We start from the raw sequence: 21,276 nt of genomic DNA, 5'->3' as shown, positions 1-21,276 counted from the left end.
CAGTTTTGTCTGGTTTTGATGCAAGAATAAATGCTGAATTGCATCATGTCTTAGGGAGGAGAAGGAGAAGTTATGGTATAGCATATGTATTGTGAAACAGTGTATATGGTAGGTGACTCAGTAATGACTGAAGCATGTTTTAGTGTATGGATAGTGAACAGAATCATTTATCTGGACAACTGTTAGTTCAGGTTTTTTATTTATTTTTCTTATAATCACTTTTGCTTTCAAAATTCAGAATTTAACTAGGCAGTCTGCAAAGCAGACTGAAAAGATATTTGTTATAAGTGAGTGTTTTGTAAGGAAAAGGCCAGCTTACTTTGATTCTTCTTTAGTCTCTAAATTCATGATAAATCAGTACTTTGTGGCAACGGCAGATGGAACATTTTGCAATTTCTTGAAAACAGAAAATATTTCTCTTAGTTTTATACCCTTTGCATTCACAATTGCATCACTACTGAAAATGGAAGGTGGCCTGGTGTGAAGGAAAAAAGATACTATTGCTGTTAACTTCATTTCTTAGCTTTCTGGTATGTGAGTATTGTGGGTTATCTGTCACTCTCTGTACTTTAAAATCCTCTCCTCTGAGGAATGTCACTATACGCCTTTGTTGCCTTTAAAGTGTGTTGTAACTGAGTGAGTGATATAGTCAAATTTTTCTCCTTTGCTGTTGCCAAAAGAATTTTGAATAGCACTGATGAAAATGGAACGTTAATTGTTATTCACTATGCTAAAAATTGGCAAAGCTCTGCTAAGCAATGGATGTTTTAGTACCTAAAGCCTTAAGAAGACTTGGTTATTTTTGCAACAGTGTATCTAGAAATGATGTGACTAGATATAAATGTGCAATATTTGTATAATTGTACATGTTAATAAATAGGTGGTAGCCTAATTTCTAAACAGATTGTTAGTGTTTGCGTTAGATAAACACACTTAGTAATATTACCCTTATAAACAATGATACTCAAATTCTTTGTTTTTCATCTTTTAATGAGTCTTAACTTATGTAAAATATCTCCTGTAGATGTAGCATTTCTAATAATGCTTTTTTTAATTCTGCTTTTCTCCAACAGGAAGGAACTTGAGACCTTCAAAGGTAAATTCTATTTTTAATTTTCTACTTGAATGTTCGCAAGAGTTACAGTAATTCTTGTATTAAGTGAAACTAGTAAGGAACTGTTCCATTTCTACATTTTATGTTAGTTTTATGTCGACCCAGCAGGGTGTTTATTTTTCAGTTTACCTGTTCTTGCTACTGGCTTCTTTAGGAGAGTCATAAGTGTAGGAAGAACACAGATGGTTCTGTTGTCTTAGCTATGTTTCAGAGATTCTGTATCTAATTCAAGCCTTTCCCTTGATGTTCAATTTTGGAAGTTAAGGGCTTTGTCTTCAACTAGTTGATGTCTTTTCTAGCATGAATGTGGTTTTGACATGTGTCGCAGGCTGTTACTTGTTAGACTTTTGTCTAGCTATTTCTAGGAAATTTTCACAGTGTGATGTTACATCAGACAAATGCAATTTTTGTAGCTCAGGTTGTTGGATATACACGATCATATACACAAATATCTGTCCTAAATAATCGGCAATGGCTAGAAACTCTGTCATGTGTTATTGCTTTGTCCGTGGCGCGTAGGTGGAACACATTACCTTTTTCAGTAAATCTTAAATTCAGGCTTACTCTACCTACTAATGTTCATGTTTGATCAGCTTGACAATTACTGTTATCTTTTGCTTTGACTAAGGTGTGACTGTGGCTTTGTGACTAGTCTTTATTTATGAGAATGAAGTCAAGTACATTGACTTATGTCAATTAATTGTCTCTTGAAATTGAAAGAAGGGATGGAAATTACTATCAACTGCATTCCTCTTTGCCTTTTCAGTTCATTACTATCTCATCTTTACATAATGCTAAAAAAGGAAAATGATAAAGCTAACATTAACAGACAAGCAATACGGATAATGTAAAATGTCACTTTCTCTGTAGCTTACCATAACAACCCTTTTTTTGATTGATTTGACAGCTTTCAACACAGACTAGCTCAATACAAAACCAAAGATAATGCTAAGCTCATTCTGTTCCAAAGCAAGGCAGCTACTTTGTAGTACCTGATGCTTGTGAGAATAGTGAATCCTGGGGTTTTTGTTTGTATTGATTCGGCATTTTAAGTGAGTTTCTGGAAGCCAGGAGGATGGTTTCCAAAGTTATTTCTCTCTTGGCTTCTTGTTTTTCCAATAGAGATTGTAACTTTATTTGACAGTAAGTATTTTACAAAGACAATTATTTTCATGGAAGAGGAAGGCATTAGCTGTGTGTTGCCCTTGAAATTTACACCAAACTAAGTAACTGGTTTTGTAGTGGATACAGAGGCATACAGGTTTCCGATACTAGTTATGAAAGGCTTGTCTTGGTAGCCAAGAGAAGGTTTTTAGTTTGCTACAAAGAGGAAAAATTGCAAACAGATGCCAAGAAAAAAGCCAAAGTGTTTGCATGTTTATTCACTGAAAAGTTCAACTGCAGTCTATGGCTAATGCAGCCAATATCAATGGGAAAGGAGTAGAATCTTGTGCTATAACAAGGAAAGACCAGGTTAGAGGATAGTATAGGTCTGTTGGACATTTTTGAACCAACTGATCAAATTTATTCTACCATACTCAAAAGAATTGGCAGAAGCTATGGAAGGCTGGAAAAGCACAAACAGAGCAACAGATCTTTAAAAATTGATATTAAACATCAGTCAGCCTAATTTCTCTGGTTTTTCATACAATGAACTGATGGACAAGCTTGTACCTGGCAGAAGAGAGGAGAGTAATAGCTAACAAACTCTCAAGAATAGTCATATCAAGGAAGTCTAAATTCTTTCTATAAGATGACAACAACATGCTTTAAAATAAACAGTAAGTACTGTATTTTAACTTTGGCAACAACTTTCACTGTCTTGCCTGACATTTTCCCAGGAAACTGAGATTAAAGTACTAAAAAGCAGGTGCATGGCTGATTGGAAATACATACTTGGAGGAAATGTTTTTATGGTTTCTTGCTTACTAAGTTGTGTTCTTTCTCAGATCTGATGCTACTTGGAATTTTGTTGTTAACCTGGATGGTGAAATAGAGGTGTTCATTAGATTGGCTTCAGTCAGTCTTTTTCTGGCCTTTTGGACCTTCAGCCGATTTCTGAGTATCTAGCATATATTTCATCAGCTGATTAGAAACAGGGAGAGTAAGAGCTTCCTGGTCATGAAGGATTCATGATTACGTAGTGACAGATGTTTCGGTTCTACAGCAGCTTTGCCCAATCTAACCGGTGGCTCCTTCTTGCATTTTTCTGTTTTAAGCTACTTCCAAGGCTCACTAGATTTGTGCAGAAAATGATCTGTCGTTTGGTTTGGTTTAGTTTCGGTTGATGAAGCATGCTGAAATAACTCAGTAGATGGCCATAGAAATCCTGGCACAGAAGGAGAAGGCAGCAGCAAGAGCAGGAAGCATGTTTAAGTTATTAATGTAACACAGTCGTCTAAAAAGCAAATCCTTCTAGTGGAACATTACCTAACAGATTTAAAGGTTGAGGTGAGGAAGTATTAGTACCATTATGTAAAGCTTTTATGATAAGATCTTATCTTTATTATAACTCTGGTTTGCTGTATTCAAGAAAGGGTGGTTCCAGCTGAGACACGTTAAGTAGATGATTCTTTACATTTTATAATGCAAGTACAGACTACAACCTCAACTAATTCATCCTTGCATAACTGTCCAGAGTGTAATGTGTTCATAAACATTTAGTTCATAAAATACCCAGCGCAGGGGCTAGGAAAGAAGAACTGTTTGAAGTACCTTTATATATACTTGCATCTTTCAATGCATGTGCAGTTGAAACCATTGTACGTTAAGTTGTATTTTAATGGAAAAGAACAGAAATGCCAGTTTTCATAATAGTAACTTGTTATTTGTGAATTTTGAATACCCATGTGCTAAAAAGTATTGGCTTCCAGATTAAGGATGGTAAATGTCTTGCATAAAAATATATTTCATAAATATGTAAGTTCATTCTATCTGAATCTGCAGAAATTGAAGTACCACAAAAACATTCCTTAAATATTTTTGCTAGAGGGGGTAAAAAAGAGGGTTGTATGCACGTTTTTCAGTGTCCAACCATAACTCTCACTTTCACCAGTGCTGAGTTCTTGTGCCTTGCTCGGGATAAAAAGAAAGTTTTACTGGAATTAAGACACTGAATGGTATAGTCTGAGGGTCAAAATAGCACAGCACTGGAAACTTGAATTCAGTGATGCATCCCATCAATTTCACAATGAATACAGAAAAAATACTACTTGTATATTGGCACTGACCATGAGAATGCGGGTGTGGCTCACAAGGCAGGTGGGCAGCTTCACAGGTCTCTCAGATTTGTTTTAAAACTTTACTTCCCTGGAGTTTTGTGTATGTATAAATATAAATAGATATAGATACACAGGTGTAGTCTGGATGGGACCACTGTAAATTTGTGAAATCTTCAAATGTACATAACCTTATAAACATTTTAAGTGCCCTTGTATACCTATTATTTAATAAAGACTTATTTTAATATTGAAACAAAATCAACCTTCACATAACCAAGAAACAGAATTGTTTCTGGTTTCATTTAGATCTCCCTATTGTGTGCACCAAGGTACAAAGTGGTAATTCATTGACCTATTAAGTATATTATTTGAGGATATCAGGGGTCATCAAGAAGGGGCTCAAACAAGGCTCAGTGTATATACCTGTTTGCAGCATTGAAAGGTGTTGAGAATCCACTAACACTCTTGCTTGTTGATGTTACTACCTTTAAGTAGCATGAAATAAGTACGTAATACTATTTTAGGAAATGATGAATTATTTTTGTATTTATCAGTGGAGATACTGTTTTAGAATTTGTTCCTGCCTTTTTCACATTTGTATTACAGATTGTACTCTCTTTCATCATGAAAAGTAGATTTTATTTTTCTTCCTTTTGCTTTAAGACTGTTTTCAGGGCCAGACATTCTCCTTTGTTTGCAGAACAAACCTCCCCAGTCTCTTTTCTTCTGACCTCAAGGGTTTTCTATTACAATGTAAGCATAACATTTTATTTAATAATCTGTGATGCTGAGAAAGTGAAAGTTAGAAGCTTTCCTGCTTCTTTATATTAAGCATCCCTCTCAGAAGAAGGCAGAGAGTGAGTGTGTAGTGTCCCTGTTGATACTGCGACAGCACTGGCATTTATGTATCCGAGGTGTGAGTGTGTACTAGGACAAAACATCTCAAGGGTTGTCCAATTTATTTTTTTAGTAATTTATCTTTCAGAGAGCAAAGCTCTCAAAAATGATAGATTTATGGACGAAAACATTAGGTATGTGATATGAAGTATGTTTCTTCCTAGTGGGCATCATTCCAATGTTTGGAGAACCGCTTGCAGGAGCTGGCTTGGGCTCTGTGCTGTCCTGCCCTGGCTGAGGCTTATAAAGCTGCTAAAAAAAAATGTTCTGTTGTGGATCTTGGCAATTTCTTGCAATAGTAGAATTTATTTTAGTCGATATTTGTGTAAGTGTGTATTTGTTTTTAGTATTTGATGGATTGTACTCTTCCATGGTTTAGAAAGGGCGTGTATCATTTTCATTTTGACAGCTGAGAAACGAGAAATTAGATAGCAAATATGTGGTTATTTTCCCTTGATACTTGAAACCTAGTGCATTCATGACTGCACTGAGATTTGAAATCATTCCACCATTCTTCTAGGCACATGGTACCTTTTTTTTTTTTTTTTTTTAAGTTAATATTTCTTCTGTTGCAGCACAGCCAGGACTGTGTAGTAAATATTTACAGAATACTGTTAATCGCTTTAGAAGATGGAAGAGTGAAGCAGAGCAGTGAGGTAGATAATGGAAAAAAAATTAAGGTTATAAAAGTAGTAGAATTGCACAATGGTAATAACATATGCTGCTGAGTTTACTTCAGACTTTGTCCAAATGGGAACCGTATACATGACAGATTTAAAAATTGCTTCTAAAAGTCCCTTTTTATTGAAAAAAAAAAGTTTAGGATGAAGTGTTTTGAGTTTGTTTCTGGAAAGAATATTAAAGCAATAGAGGCCATTTAGAAATCAGCAACACAGCGCTTTTGGACAATGAAAGGTGGCAGAAACTTTGTAAGGGCAGATACGCACGTGGCTTTGGCTACTGAGTCATGCATATTTCTAAGCTTTAACAGGATTAGTTTCATTCAAGCTCAGGGAAACTAGTCATATGACCATTTTCAGCACTTCTGTTTACAATACAATAAAATATGTTTTCAGCCCTTTGCATTGGAGATCTATCCCAAACAAGTCCTGTTAAGTTTTAAAAGCTTTATCGAAATACTCTTTCTGAGAAGGAGGCTGGTGAAGTAAAGAGGTGTTTTTTCTTGCTTTTCTCTTCTAGGTTAAGTCATTGGGTCACATTTCATATGCAGATCTTTTGTCATCTATCTTCATGCATCTAAGGTGCTGTTGAAGTTGCAGTTTTCCAGTCCTTTTATCAGTAGCTTAAATATGTTTGTATCTAAACTTTAATTTCCTGGCTTTCACTGTTCCCTTCTCTAAGAGTACACAATATTTGGAACAGTCTGTTGACTCCATCCCCTTGTTCTCCTTTTTTTGAAATCTACTCGCCTCAACAAATAGTATGTCAAACTGATTTATTTTTTTTTCTTCAAGTCTAGGGATCCTCTTTATTGTGCTGTATTCTCGTGGCTGTCAAAATAAACAATTTTTTCCTAACCTTCATATTGTCTTCCAGATGCGTGGGTAATGTGCAAGGGAGATCGTTACAGCTCGTGGTTGACAAAGCTCATACATTCAATGATGTAGCTGTTCTAGAAGTTGTGCTGTAATTTTTAGCACACAATCCTGTATGTTTCTTCTGAGCAAGAGTAGATGACATTGTGGTAGAAAATCATACCAGGCACATGGAGTTTGTTTAACATTTCCAACTATGCTACCCCAGAGCCTGTCACATTAGGAACATTCAAGGTGTATCATTACTGTGAAGAATTCCACAACCAAGTTGGTTAACAGTGAGAGTTCTAATTTAATGCTGTATTTTGTGATTCTGCATTTCAGTGACTTATTTGAATAGGGGAGGGAGGGTGTCTTTGGTTGTTTGGGTGCCTCTTCCAAAACATGCTGTGGGAGATAGGCAATTCTTCTGCTGTGAGTGTTTCCTGATTGTTTTAGAATTTATTTAGGTGACCATGGTCAAAAACTTCAATATTTAAACCTTGTAGCACAGATGTAAAAGAAGACAACTCTTATTTTGGCATGCCAGAAAACAGTTGGGAAACAACTGCTTAATTCTATTGTAATAAAGCTAAGATGTAGTTAAAATGTCAAGGATATTCCGATTTCAGGGATTTTCCTCATCATTTTGCTATGAGCTGAAAATATTCTGACAGATTTCTAGTTATTAATGTCTGTTACCAGCTTCTTTCCCGTCCAGGCTATGTGAGGAGAACCTTGCAACTTTGGATGTCCTGTATTGTCTGTGGCAAGAATTGACCAAGGCTCCCATATGTGATAACCATTCTCTTGAAAATGAAGAGATTTGAGATTTGGGCACTTCTAGTCCAACCTTGAGTGAAAGGCAAATAAGTTTAAATACTTAAGTCTTCAATTATAGTGTAATAGGATAAGACAGATGGAGAAGAAAAACAAATGATAAAGTGTCCTTATAGCTACCTTGATTTTGATTTTACTTTTTGTGTTTTCAAGTTTGCAGACTCTCACATCTGTTTAATTCTCAGGACATGTTTTAAAAGTTTCTAGATCTGAATCCAGCTACCTGCAACTTCTGTCCTCTTTTTTGCCTTCCTTGAAATAGGTATGGACTTCAAGTCAAGCCTTTTAAAAAAAATCAAATAATAATAATAGTTTTAAAAAATCCTTTTAAATAGAGAAATTTAAGGAAGGTTCACTCTTGGTCTTTCACGGATTTCAATCCTGCCCAGTAGATAATTGAATCTTTATACAGTAGGGCAGATATCACCAGCACTGAGATGTAAAAGCTTTCAAATGTACATTTCTGAAGCCCACAGGTGGGTGGTGCTGAGGTGCACACATCTGATTCTATTTGGCTGAGTTATCAGACTTAATGACATACTTTCAGAACTTGTTCTATATATGAATACATACCAAAGAACAGTGGAAGTTTTCAGTTTTCTGTCTTGACAGAGACTGCATGTGATAGTGCACAAAAGCGATTGCTTGCCTCTTGCTGACCCCCTAATGTGACTTTTTTTTTTTCCTATTGGCAACACTATTGGTCATTACGTGTAGTTGAAAATTTATTAGCAGCCTTTGACAAGACAACAAAACATTTGCTGGAATAAGCATTATGTCTGGGGTGAAGCAAACTACAATGGGTAGTATCTTGTGTATGCATTTATTTTGCAGATGACTGGAAATAAATTTGTTACCTAATAGGTTAATGTCTACAAGTGTCAAGTCTTCAGGACAGACAGTATTTTCTATACAAGAAATAGAATTTACATTTCAATGGAAGGGAGGAAAAGGGTTTTTTTAGTGTATTTAAACTGTAGAAACAAAATTATCTACAATTTTATCTCGAATCGCTACATCAGAACACTATTTCCCATTATGCTTTGCCAAAAGGTGGGCTGCACTGTCAACTGGATTAGTAATCTGATATCATGGGAAGTTATTTCCCCTCTGCCCGTTTTTGATTAGTTTTCAACTGGTGAAGGAAAAACAGTGCTTCTTTGATAGTGGCAATACAGGCTTGGGTGGATCTTAGTCAATCATAAAATGGTATCCATTACTAAGGTGATTATATATATTGGAAATGGGTCTTTTTCAAGCTGTAAAAAGGGAGTAGAGTTTCTAAAGGAAATCTAAAGTTTAGAAAGGGATGCTATAGAGATACCAGATTATTTATGGACAAACTAGATAATCAGATTCCCTTGGGAAAAATATTATATGCCCTTGCAACTCAGTGATCAAAGACAGTTTTTGGTTTTGTCACTTCTTCCACCCCAAACCACTTGTTTAATGATTTAAATGCTTTTTTAACTTTTTGTTTGTTGTGTGTTTTGGCTGTAACGTAACTTTGTATGTTATGAATTTGATAGGGCTGTTTGTTTGTTTGTAATCTCTTTGCTCAACCAGATTTCAGGATTTTATGTGATGGCTGTCACCTGAAAGTAGTATTCAGACAATTAGTTAATATAACCCACAGAATGCTAATGTTACAGATACTTCTGAAACCTTGTGTTTGTGAGGTTTTTTTAATGCTAATTCTGGCTGGGCGGGAGTGGCGGGTAGGAACACGTTTTTCTTTTTTTAAAATTCTGCTTCAGCTACATGTATTTTTAGAGCCTCTTGTGTTTTTTTAATGTGGCACCCTTATGCTCTTTCATCCTGTCTTATGTTGCTTTGTATTTTGCAGGAGCTAGTTTATTCTCCCGACAAATTTTAATATTGATGCATTTATGTTGCTCTCTTTTTCCTTGAGTCCTCCTCTCTTTGCATGCTGGTGTTGCGCTAAGTCAAAAGCCCTTTCGGAGGTCAGATGTATCACAAGAAATTTGACATCACTGCAGCTAAAAATAAGATGGTTCTTGGATGTGCAGGTACAGCTCCCGTTGGCTGCAGTAGCAGTTGGCCCTATGCTGGAGTCAGCCTTGCAGACTCCTGGGTTTGTAAAGAGTGGAGGAGGCCAGTGTAACAATAGAGATTTTCTGTGGCTATGGCCAGGGTGAATAGCTAACTGTGTAGATAATAGGAAAAAATTTCATGGGAACGTAAGTCCTGTCATACTCGGTTTATGTAGAAAAGAAAATATTTAAAGGTGTAGTATTTTAATTGTCTATAATGCTTAAATGACTGATGTGGAAAAAATAGAAGCCTATTTTTGTCTGCAGCTCTAACTTGAATTCATCCTTTAATTACCGAAGTCCAGACTGAAAGCAGGATTATCTCGCGATTATTATTATTCTTTTAATCTTTCCCATAGATATTTTTGGTGTTATTTTCACCAGTGAAATAAAACCGAGTTTCGTAGGCCCATATGTTCATGGTAATTTTTCCTCTAATGATGACGACGGGAGACGTATTTGTTACACAATTCCCTTTTGTCTGTAGTCTGTATTTTGGTAATTGTCGTCAAGAAGCTTTTCAAAATGTGATCCTTTTAAGTAAAAGAAAGGAATTGTTGTGGCTATCATGGTTTCCAGCAGCACTGCACACCCTCCTGAACCGAAGAGGCAACGCGTGCCAGCGTTCCCAATTCTGAGCAACGCCTTACAGTTTTTGAAACATAAATGCACCGTTGTGTAACTGCAGCATCACCATAACCAAAGATTCTTGGTCATATGCTGTTTTTGTAATTTTTTTTAACTGCATAACCATTTTTTGAATTTTTGATGAAAATGTAGCCTGGATATGTAATACAAAAAATTCAGTTTTCAGTAGAGAAGACTGCTCCTAATTTATTTAAAAATCCCATCCAAGATTTTAATATTTTATGTGTGAAGTAAGAATAGTATGTAATCTGGTTTGTGGGGTATCTGAGCTAAGCCATGTTAAGGAAAAATACTTCGAGGGGAGAGCCTTACGAACATCGCCTAATAAAAAAAAAAAGACTTCAGAACCCTTCCGTACCTTTTCCTTGCTTCTAAATCCTTTTCAAATGCTTCCAGCTCTCTGCCAAATAAACACATGCTGTAACTGCATGTCATCAGATTATAGCCCGCCGGGAAGCTTTCTCTCTTTCTGGCACCCCTTTATTTAGCAGCATGTGGTACCTTCCCAAATACATGCGTGCATTTCTGCTGTAGCCCAGCTGCTGGTAGCTTGTGTTCAGGTTCTGGAAAGGCGTTGAGTTGAAGTATCCATGTGCATGCATCTGTGTGTGAGTGACCCATTGAAAACTGGCAGTTGCGGTATTACTGCTTTGAAAAAGCAGCCTTCTAGCATCCGTCTTTGTTCTGCATCAATGAAGATGCACCAGAGTGGAGCTGCTTGGTAACTGGAGCTTTCACTTGACCAGTGTTTCTTTTTACTTGCTTATTTCTTACTGCCATGTCATCTCCGGGAGCCACTGAGAATACTCAGAAGAATTCATGTAGGTGGAACTTTATTATCATCTTTATTATTTGTCAGCTTAATGTGCCAAGCTAATTTAAAATGCGAAATGAAATTAAAGTTAGCTTAATTAATTTCCTCAGTTACCACCATTGCCTGATTCGTAAAGGGTGTGCTATAAATGAGAGGTTAATTATCAACTTGATTTAGCAAATTTGAAAGAAATAGTGACTTAGCGTCTATTTTGTCAGAGCTTTTGTTTATTGCTTTGCTTTTGTCTGTTGCTTTGCATTATTGTCAAGGTAATATTAATCAGAATTAGTAAAAGAATACAAATACACAGATACCTTGTTAGTTAAAATTCAAGCAGACTTGTCTAAGGGTGGGGTGAGATTAGAGGATGAGGGGAGACAGAATTATTATCTGAAGATAAAAGCTCCATGCAAAAAATTAGAGCAGTGAATTCATTAGTACAGATGCACTCATGCTAATTCTTAGTTTCCTTTGGATAAAATAATAAATAAATGATAAAAATATATATTTTTAAATGAAGCAGTTAGTGTTATTTACATCAGTATGAGCACCCTATGTCATACAAAACAATGTTCTTAATAATGCAATTGATAACATTTTTATGCTGTTAATTTGTAACTAATGATATTTAGAACTGTGCTTTCATTGAAATAGAAAGAAGATGTGGATTTCTACTCGGATTCTTTTTATGTTCTTTCATATAACCACTGAAAGAGTTTTCTTTCTGTTATCATTCATGTGAAATTTTTTTTTCAGTTGATGTCCAGGACCAAAAGATAAGAGTAAATTGAACTATTATATTATTTAAATAACCTGTTGGAGCATGCCTTTATCAAGGCTCTACCTATGAGTTGTAATTCTGACCGCTAAATTTGATATTCATGTTAAATAACAATGTAAAGTTCAATATTTTGTTTTAAACAGTTCATCCGGTATGGGAGAACTCTTTATATTTGTATAGATTAGAAATACTTAATTTATCAAAATAGTTGTTTTCCATAAATCTAGACAGAACAGTTGACTGTTTACTTAAAGATGGCAAAATTTACCCTCTGTTCTGCTAAATGTGGTGTGACCACTTTTGCACTCAAAATTGTCAGTTTTGCAAGCAATATATATACTACTGGTGTAATCCATTTTGTATCCTTAACTGCTTTGTACATATTGACAGAAGTTGTCTCCTTTTCTTGTTGTTGTTTCCTGAAATTGAAATGGAAGTATGGTGAATTGGGGGCGCAGCTGTGAATCTTTCTTCTTTTCCTTATTTGCAATCATATCCTGGACAGTAGAATAGCTGTTTTGTGTGTGGGGTGGGGGCCAACCTGGAAATTATACTTCTATAAGGATTAGAATATGGAATTGGAGAATATTTCTGACATGTGAATCCTCCAACTACTGCTGGGAAGAGGTAGCAGTAAGTAGAAGCTTTAGTATCAACATTAATATTGGAAAGGTTAGCACCTCTATGGTAACCAGGATTATTCTAATGGTTTTTTAAATCACATTTTCTTCTATAGCTTGGTGACAGAAAAAAGTAATGCAAAACTAAAGATGGCTTGTTATATTTTTATGATAATCTGTTTGCTCACCATCTGTGTAGGCTGAGGTTAATGAGAAATTAAGAAATACTTATCTACCTGTTTTTAAAAAGATTGCTTCTCTCTAACAAGATCAGATGTATGGAGTGCTGAAAGACCAAATGCTGTAGGTTCTTGCGGCCTGTGAATGCATCTTGGTGGGAATGAATTTTTGAACAGTTTTATAATGACAGTATTCTTTCTTTTGGCATGCTTCTTTTATTTTATTATATGTTAGAAATGTAAATATAAGTGCAGACATTTCATCAGTTTGATTTGTAGCTAAATAAATGTACAGTAATAGATTATATGCTTTTTATATTTCTCCACATGGCACTATTTCTTTCTATACTGGTACTATAAATATGATACTGTTCTGGTCCTTATAGTGTTCAGAAATAGTAGAATTGTTTTAAAAGCTGCAGTAGAAATAATTTATTCCTTCTTTATAGCATGTCCTTACATAAATCACAGTCCAGCCTTACGCAGCAGTGTGTTGTTAAACTACTTGTTCTGCTTAGTTTTTAATGATGCACATGGGAAGGGCGGATGGCCGAGGTGTGCATGTGGGCATGTAAGAATTCAGAATGTTTTTCTACTCCTGGTCAGTAAATGGAACAAAAATGTGGATATTCTGGTAAACGACTCTGCCAGTTTTATTTACGAGTGTTATGTATGCTGTGTTAAATTGTATCAATGCATTAGAGCTGGAAAGGTACAAACATAATTCTTCAATATTGTAGCTAGTGTGGCATCCTTTTTATGATTTATTTGTTTTTACTGAACAGGTGAAAGAATATTCTTTTGAAAGATGCCTTTGAATGATTAATGAAATCATTAAAAAGTGAGCTATTTTAAAAGTCAGTAAAACATTTTTGTATGTATGTAATATTTCTAAATTGCATATTTTTAACAGAGTGTGTGAGTTAAGGCTGAAAGAGGTCAAGAGGCAGTTTTGCCTAACGGAACTCATTGTTTCATTTTTAATCACTTGGGGTACTCCGTGGATTAAGATGAAATAAAAGTCTTGCAGAGATGTCACTCAGCCCTTTTTTCCTTTTATGTAGAAGCCAGCTAATGCTATTTTGACATTACATAAATGAGACTTGATCAAAATGTAGTTGGCTGTGTCTCATTTTAAATCAAACAGAGATGGTGCCATTTATAGCAATAAGTTTCTGGCTTAATTAGATGATTATGTAATTGCTCCAGACCTTGCGCACCAACGTTTCCATTGGCTCAGAAGGATTTTAGCTTGGATCATAATCTTAAATCCTCATAGATTTATTATCTCTTCTCTGGTTATCGAACATTAAAGTGAAAAATGCACGCTTCACGGAGAAGATGACTAAAAAAACATCGGTTGGTTTTCAGTGTATCTTGTGCATTCACAAGGGTAGGAAATGGATCTGGTGGTACTTGATAAGCTCAAGTTCTGTGGCCCACTAGTGATGTGGGAACTACAGTTTTGCAGACTCAACTGTCCTAAGCCTTAATCATAGGTGTAATGTAGTATTTTTAAAGTCTGTTTAACTGTACAGTGGAATTAGAAGGGTGGGCTTTTTACCTTTGTTTTGAAGAGCACTAGTTAGTTGTCCATGCGATCAGTCTCATGTGCAGGGTAGCTTCTGGCACTTGCTGGAGAGGAGGGTCCTCAGGAAAGGCCTGCAGCTTCAGCTTCTGTCCCACAGACCTATGCGACTGGAGGAAGCCTGTCCATGGTAGGGGTTTGGGTGACACATGTATTTTTCCCTTTTTGCTTGTTGGTACATATTTAGAGGGTTGTGCTGCCAGTCACTTAGTTCTCATTACACCCAAACATGTTTTGGATGCAAAGCTGTAGGAAGGCTGACAGAATAGAAAGCCAAGTCCTTGATTTTCTGCACATTTGGGGAACTGTAACTGGTATGAAAGCTTCCGCTAGTTACAGGATGGGAAGAAGTCTGGGAGAGGTACTTTTCTCTCCCTCTCTTGCTCTGTCCCTACATAGAGTTCAGGGTGCTTTTGTACCACTGAAGACTTCTCCTGCATATTAGTGATTATTCAGTTGAATTGTCTTAAAATTAATGAAGTGAAATTGAATTTGGTATATGGAAGAATTGTGGACTAACTCTACAAAAGAGAAAACAGAAAAGGTTTTATCTAACACAGACCAAAGAAAGAACATATTTTAAGTCATACCTCATAGAAATTTGGAAACTTTGAGCATTTCTGAGACAAAATAAATCCAATTATTTTGGAAGGAAAGTTGTAAAATGCAAGACAATGTCTAAAGGTATTTGTAATGCATTATTAAAACCGTCATGAATGAATTTCAGAAAAGCCTGTATTCTTACTGTGTAGCCCTCTTTGCAGTCCTTGAAAGTTCCAGATTTCAACTCAGGAGATAATCAGAAGACATTTTCATTTTAAGATACTTTAAAAATAGATGCTTTTTGAATTGACATTGTGAGCACTGTGGCAATTTTAACATGTATACTGCTGCTTTTTGAATTAAAGAAATAGCCCAGTATGCTTCTATAAGCAAAGCATTCTGTAAGTATGATTCTTATGCTTAAGAAAGATGCACGTTATATATATGACTCTCTAATATTAGCCTTTGAGAAGTATTTACTAGATCTAATTCAATTTTGACTTGGACATTCTGTATTTTGTTCAGGCAGCAGCACAAGTATGAAGGCTAAGTTTTGAGAACAGGTGACTCTAACAGCAGTAAAACGTGCAGAAAATAATAATAATTTTATAGATTTTGTCCTCTGGTAGTTAATAGCAAGCCAAAAAGTTCTGCAGGTGACAGGTTATTGAGCGAAAATTATTTAGGAGGAAAACAATCTCTGTCATAAAGTCACACTTGAGAAATGAACTATTGAGATTAATTCAGCTGTGAACAGGGTAAATAACATCCAGGGATGGATCAATCATGAGATTTCCAGTGGACAGCTGCAAATGAGAAGAGGTGTTAGAGAAATGATTGAGTTACGAGAAGAGAGCTTATTTCACAAGATGCTAAGAGAGCTTGGCTTGCTTGATGGAGGGGAGGGGGCAAGAAGACTTCTACATGTAAATATGATGAAGGAATTAGCATCAAGAAAAAGAGAAGAATTCCTGAAAGGCCAGTGCGTGTTCAGGTGGGGTGGTTTGGGGGTTTTGTTTTGTAGTAATTAGTATGCCTTCAGCTAATTGTTAATTGTGTTAAAGTGTTCTAGTATTAATTCAGCAAAGAGGCTTTCTTAAATCCTATAAGCACTGAAAATACTGTCTGCCTATGTTGTGATACTGTTCAATCTTTTATTTTGTCTAGCGTCAGTTGTTTTCTGACTTACCCTAGTCATCAAATTACTGGGGAGGAGGAACATATGAGTGTTTGAACAACTTCTACTGAAATCTGTTGGGCAGAAAAGTTTCTTTCATAAGCTGTTGGTTTTGTGAGTTTCTTGGAAACTACTGCTCTTCTGTCTACAGAGGGTGAGAATTAATAGCTCTGTGGTATAAATTTAGTCATTGATGACTAACCTGAAACTTTGTTATATAAATGTCAATTCTGCCATATTCTGTTAATTGGATCCCTGTTCCAGTGATGTCCTTACCCATCGTTCTTAGTTGTTATTTTGATATAGAAGGCAATATGGCATCTGGCTGCTGGCAAAGGCTACTGTAAAGAGTTCCATATAAAGCCACAAGATTGTATATAACCATTTACTTTGTTCAAAAGGACAAGTCTGAGAAAAATGTGGGAAAGCGTTTTGATTTTATCATTGCTAGAAGACTTAACCACATCCCAAGTCCCAAACCCAATTTGGATTCCCTCAAAGATGACAAAAGCTCCAAATATCATTTACTAACTTTAAAATGCTCTGACCTCTAACTCAGTCTGGTCATTTCTGTGATGAACATGCCCTTTCATATTCTAAGCAATAGGGGACAGGATAAAATTTGATAAAATTATGTTTGATTTTTTCATTTCCCTGTTAAAAATTAAAACTTCCATTTAAAAGCATCTCTGTTTGCTAGGAATGCCTATTTGCCATGAACAAAAATACGCTGGTTTACCCTTGGTTTTCAATTTCATAATTGATATTTTCTCAATTCTATGTTTTACTAAGCTCTGTGGAAAGTGTTAGATAACTTGCATAAACGTAAGTTTCCGTACAATGTAACATTGTTTTCAGAAGTGCCTGCCTCTTCTGTGAGTAGGAGTTGCTGACTTCCCTCTGCATTTGTAAATGGAGCGTTAGTGGACATCAGTGTGATCCCTTATGTCATGACCTAGAAAGAAAATTTAAAGAGCTGCGTGCCCTCCCTTCCATAGTCTTGGACAATTGCCAGAACTTTGCATTAAAGCCCACAAGCAGTGGTACTAGGACAGTTTTTGCCTTAAAAGATAGGTGGAGTTATATGCGGATCACCGAGCTAGCATCTCTAGCAGGATAGAGACAGATTTGCTCTGACAATATAATGTGCTTTGCAAGCTTCTATTTTAAGAATTCTTTGCACCGTGACTTTTTAAAGACTATATTGGACAAGTATTTTGTTTCTCTTAGGAGTCTTACACTTCAGGAGGCTCCAAGTTCATACTGACATTGTTAAATTCAAACGTCAAAAAGTGTGTATACCTAGAGAAGTATTTTTCATGACTACTTCTTAACATAGCTCTTTTGTATTTTATAGTTCAGCTACTTCCTATTGTTCTTTGGTACTGTTCCTTCTTGGCTAGGTGCAACCCAGTCTGCATAACACCTGAGAAGTGATTTACTGCAGGACTTCCTATTTCATCTCCTTACAAAAATCTTGGAGTGGTCTGAAAAATCAGAGTTTTGCATTTATCTTCAAGATGAGGGCCGCAGGGGCAGTGAAAGTGCAAATGGCTCATCTGTGTGCTGCCTTCCTTGATAAGCCTCAGCTCTGACCTCCAGATCTCTTCTTGAATGAGAAGGTAGCTCATTGTCTGGGCTCTGACAGTTATTCTTTTTTTTTTTTTTTTTTTTTTTCCTCCTAGCATTGAAACAAAGATATAATTTGTAATGACTGAGTAGTTGAGTAGCTTGTATTTTGGGAGGCAGGGAAGGAGGGGCATTATATGATGTCGGTGACTCAGTGGCTGTACATTATGCTTCCAGTACCGCTGATTTGACTAGTTGGCTGCTGCCTTTCTCTCAAATCTGTTCCTATAGGTGAATAAAGGTGAAGCGTGAAATCTGTTCAACTACCTAGGACTTTTGAAGAATATTTAAAACAAAATTAAATGTTAAATGCCCTACATTGAAGTCGCACTTTAAATGTGAGCAGAACTCACTGTCTCCTGATCTGATCTTGAGGGGTATTTCCAAATAGAGAATCATCAGATGTGACCTATGTTGTTATAGGCTGGTTCGCTATAAATATATGTTTTTCATTTTACCTGTGGGTTTAAGAATAGTATTTCTTGTTTTAATTTCTAAATACATTGGTATACGTGCATGCTTATAAAATACAATCTCTCTCGGGCTTTTTTTCTGATATTTTTTCCCCCCTAGGCTGAGTATCATCACTCAATTTACTATTTAGAAAGCATTAAACTAGTGTTAGAGAAAGCAGGCCATCAGTCTTTAATAGCTGCTGATATGATTACAGTTTTCACTTTAAAAAATGGATTATAATAGCAGTATGGAAGTATATAATTTCTGACCTATTTTGAATGGTAAGTGGAAACTGCTACCTTGCAAACGTCTTCAGCAAAATGCAATTCATTCTAGCCCTCTAATACTTATGGTGTTCATATGTGAAATTATTTGTAATACATTGAGTACAATGCATTTGTACTTAAGGGTGCACTTATACATCTATCTTTATTAAAATTGACTTAGGGGTTTTGCATCTGTGTAAAGGTTTTTAATATATAACATTCATTCATAAAAATAAACTAATGAAATATATATACACATATATTTTATTTAAACTAGATTAATGTTGTAAAAAATCCCATGTTCTGAATATATATAGACGAACTAGCATTTTACAGGGAACCTGATTGGATTTTTCGGTGAAAGAAAGGAACTAATTAATGCTTCATGAAAATCTATAATTTTGTATGGGTATTATGGTTGGTTGTGAAGAACTTACTGCTTTCTTGAGTAATGCACCAAATTTACCAAGTTTATTTTGAAAATACAGTTTTGATGTATTATCAAGTCTTAGTGCTTTTTTTCTTTCTTCTGGACCAGAATTTCAGCACTTTATGGTTAGATCTGTCTCTGTGTGATGCAGCCACTGTTTGATGTTGATACTGTATTTACTGTACATATAAACACATGTATTGTCAAGGGAACTTGTTTAATAGATGAGACATGCATGAAAAAGAGTTTTAAAGGAATATCAGCAAGCGAGTTTCAAAATAAGGAGGCTTTTTACCAAATGTCTACGGTTTTATAGAGCATGAAATGATAATAATGATGCTACTTCGATTCCTTATGCATGCTTCAGTTCTCATTAGCCATGGATAGTCACTATTATAAACAGATTTGATAGTTTGTAAGAGAATCACAATAGGTTGAAGTTCAACACTTGCTGAACACCTTGGTATATCATTCATTCAATCCTAGAGAGAAAATACTTGTACCAACAGAACAGGAATGCCCCCACAGTATTTCTTGGTTGATTCCTACGCCCACCTCAAGCCTCGTTCATAATTTCTAGTATATTCAGGAACTGATATTGAGGGTGATGCATGTACCAGATGCTGTCCCTGGTGTGTTTTCCTTGGAAGACCTCATAGTCATGGTTCTTCGTGTTCCAAAGGTCTGTTGTTAGCCAAGCCCTAGGACAGATCAGGTTGTTTCAGTGTTAGTCTTGTGAGGAGTTTGTTCTTTAACTCTCTTCACTATCCCATCTTGCCTGTCTGATTTGTGTTAAGGCATCGCAAAGTCTAAGCACCAAATGTTTAGATCCCATAATATTGTTTGTAACCCACTTCCATCAAATTTAATCTTTTATTTAAAAAATAAATTTTGGTCTTCATGACCAAATTTTCCTTGTATGAAGCTGGTGAAATCAAATGTGGTGTTATCTGTTGGAGTCTACAGCAGCAGCTAAGAGATGAGAAATATTCTGCCTCAATCTCTTGTTGAAAGCTTAAATCTTAAACTTCATAATTTTATTTCTGTGTTAGTATCAAACAAAAATACTGTTGCTTGCTCTAAAAAGGAGGCAACAAATCTCTTTGCCCATGGAAACTGGATGCTGTTGGGGCTGACAAAGCAGATGTATGATGACGGGAAGAAAGAGAAGGAAACAGGGCAGATATAATAGTGGCCTGAAGGCAATGTTTTCCCACTGTCATGCCGAATGTGTTGTGAACAAATAATTCATATTTAATAAAGGCCATATTGTGTTCTAATGATATCCTCCTCTAAAATTAGTGGATGTTCAGCTTTTGAGAGGCACGTTATGCAAGCTTAGATCTGAAAGTGAGGAAAAATTGGCCACTGAGTAGGATCAGTACACCTCTGCTTACAGTTTATCTAATGCTTTAAATCAGCAATTCTACTTTCTTTTTCAGAATCACTGTGCAGTTCTGTAGGGGCTCTTTGAATTGTTACAGGTATGGGTGGCTATACCTGTTGTAAAGGTATATTGCGTGATTTTCATTGCTATAGAAAATGATACCTCATGTGGAGAAGTGCTGTTTAGAGAAATAGACTAATAGTTAAATTTCTTAACTTTTTCAGAAATCAGCTGCATGTTTACACGACACAGGAAATGTGCATGCATTTTATGAGGTTTAAAGTACTCGTGACTAATTACTGCTAAAATATTCTAAAGAATAAAATTAAAAATTAAATTAGTAGGGCCTTATACATATTCAGGAGATAAGGAAAAGATTCTAAATTAAGTATTCTGTATTTTATTTGGCCTACAGATGAATGTTTTTAAAGTGCATACAAATGGCAGAAGTTGATTGATACAGATGTCAGGGGAATTAATTCCTCATTTTATACTGTATTGCAGCACAGGCGCACAAATAAGTGCTCGCTGTCCCAAGATGCGGCAGGAGATGTTGAAGACTTGCGTAGCATCCATGTGGTGGAAAAAAAGAAGGTGGGGGGAGAGGGTGAGAGACAGATTTCATATAGTTGTGTATGTTGAAAGGAATGATCTCATAGGAAGCGTATTTTACAGGTTTCACAGTCCTAATTACATTGACTTCCCTCTTCAGTCAGCCCCCTTCCTTTTTCCCTTCCCCCTTGTAAGTGCTTTTATCAGCTTCCTGAATTTCTGCTTTTTATTCACTCCTCACTGTCACTTTGATGTCTATGCATCCTTTAGGTGGGTTTTCGTTTTTTTGCTTGAATAAGATACTGTATCCTAGGTGTCATCTGTCAGTTCGTTTTTACTGTAGGCATAGGGTTTAGTCATTGATGGTCACGCAGTACGTGCTTTCTCACTCGCTTGTAATTGTTCCTACAGTCTCTTGGGTTTTTGTCTGGCAGAGTAGCTTCAGTACTGCGTATTTCTTTGATAACGGCCGATTTTATTGCAGTGGCTTTTTGTTCTTGGTGTTTGGTTTCAATGTGGCAAAGCCTTCTGTGCCTCCGTTTTAA

At 36.0% G+C, this 21,276-nt stretch overlaps 1 protein-coding gene across 3 annotated transcripts in view; it reads left to right on the top strand.

The window, feature by feature from the left end:
* Positions 1-21,276, top strand: part of DTNBP1 (dystrobrevin binding protein 1) — a 72,694-nt gene that overhangs the window by 31,886 nt on the left and 19,532 nt on the right. For 2 of the 3 annotated variants that reach the window (XM_075493802.1, XM_075493804.1), the window contains exon 7: positions 1,074-1,096. The exons of the other annotated variant lie outside the window; for it this stretch is intronic. In XM_075493802.1, coding sequence (XP_075349917.1) covers positions 1,074-1,096 — 23 coding nt within the window. The remainder of the gene's footprint in view (positions 1-1,073; positions 1,097-21,276) is intronic. 3 annotated transcript variants of the gene reach the window in all.

The sequence above is a fragment of the Mycteria americana genome, chromosome 2 (genome assembly GCF_035582795.1).
Source record: "Mycteria americana isolate JAX WOST 10 ecotype Jacksonville Zoo and Gardens chromosome 2, USCA_MyAme_1.0, whole genome shotgun sequence".
NCBI classification, from domain to species: domain Eukaryota; kingdom Metazoa; phylum Chordata; class Aves; order Ciconiiformes; family Ciconiidae; genus Mycteria; species Mycteria americana.
Note: the sequence above shows the minus strand (reverse complement) of the source record. Positions and strands in the feature narration are given on the sequence as shown.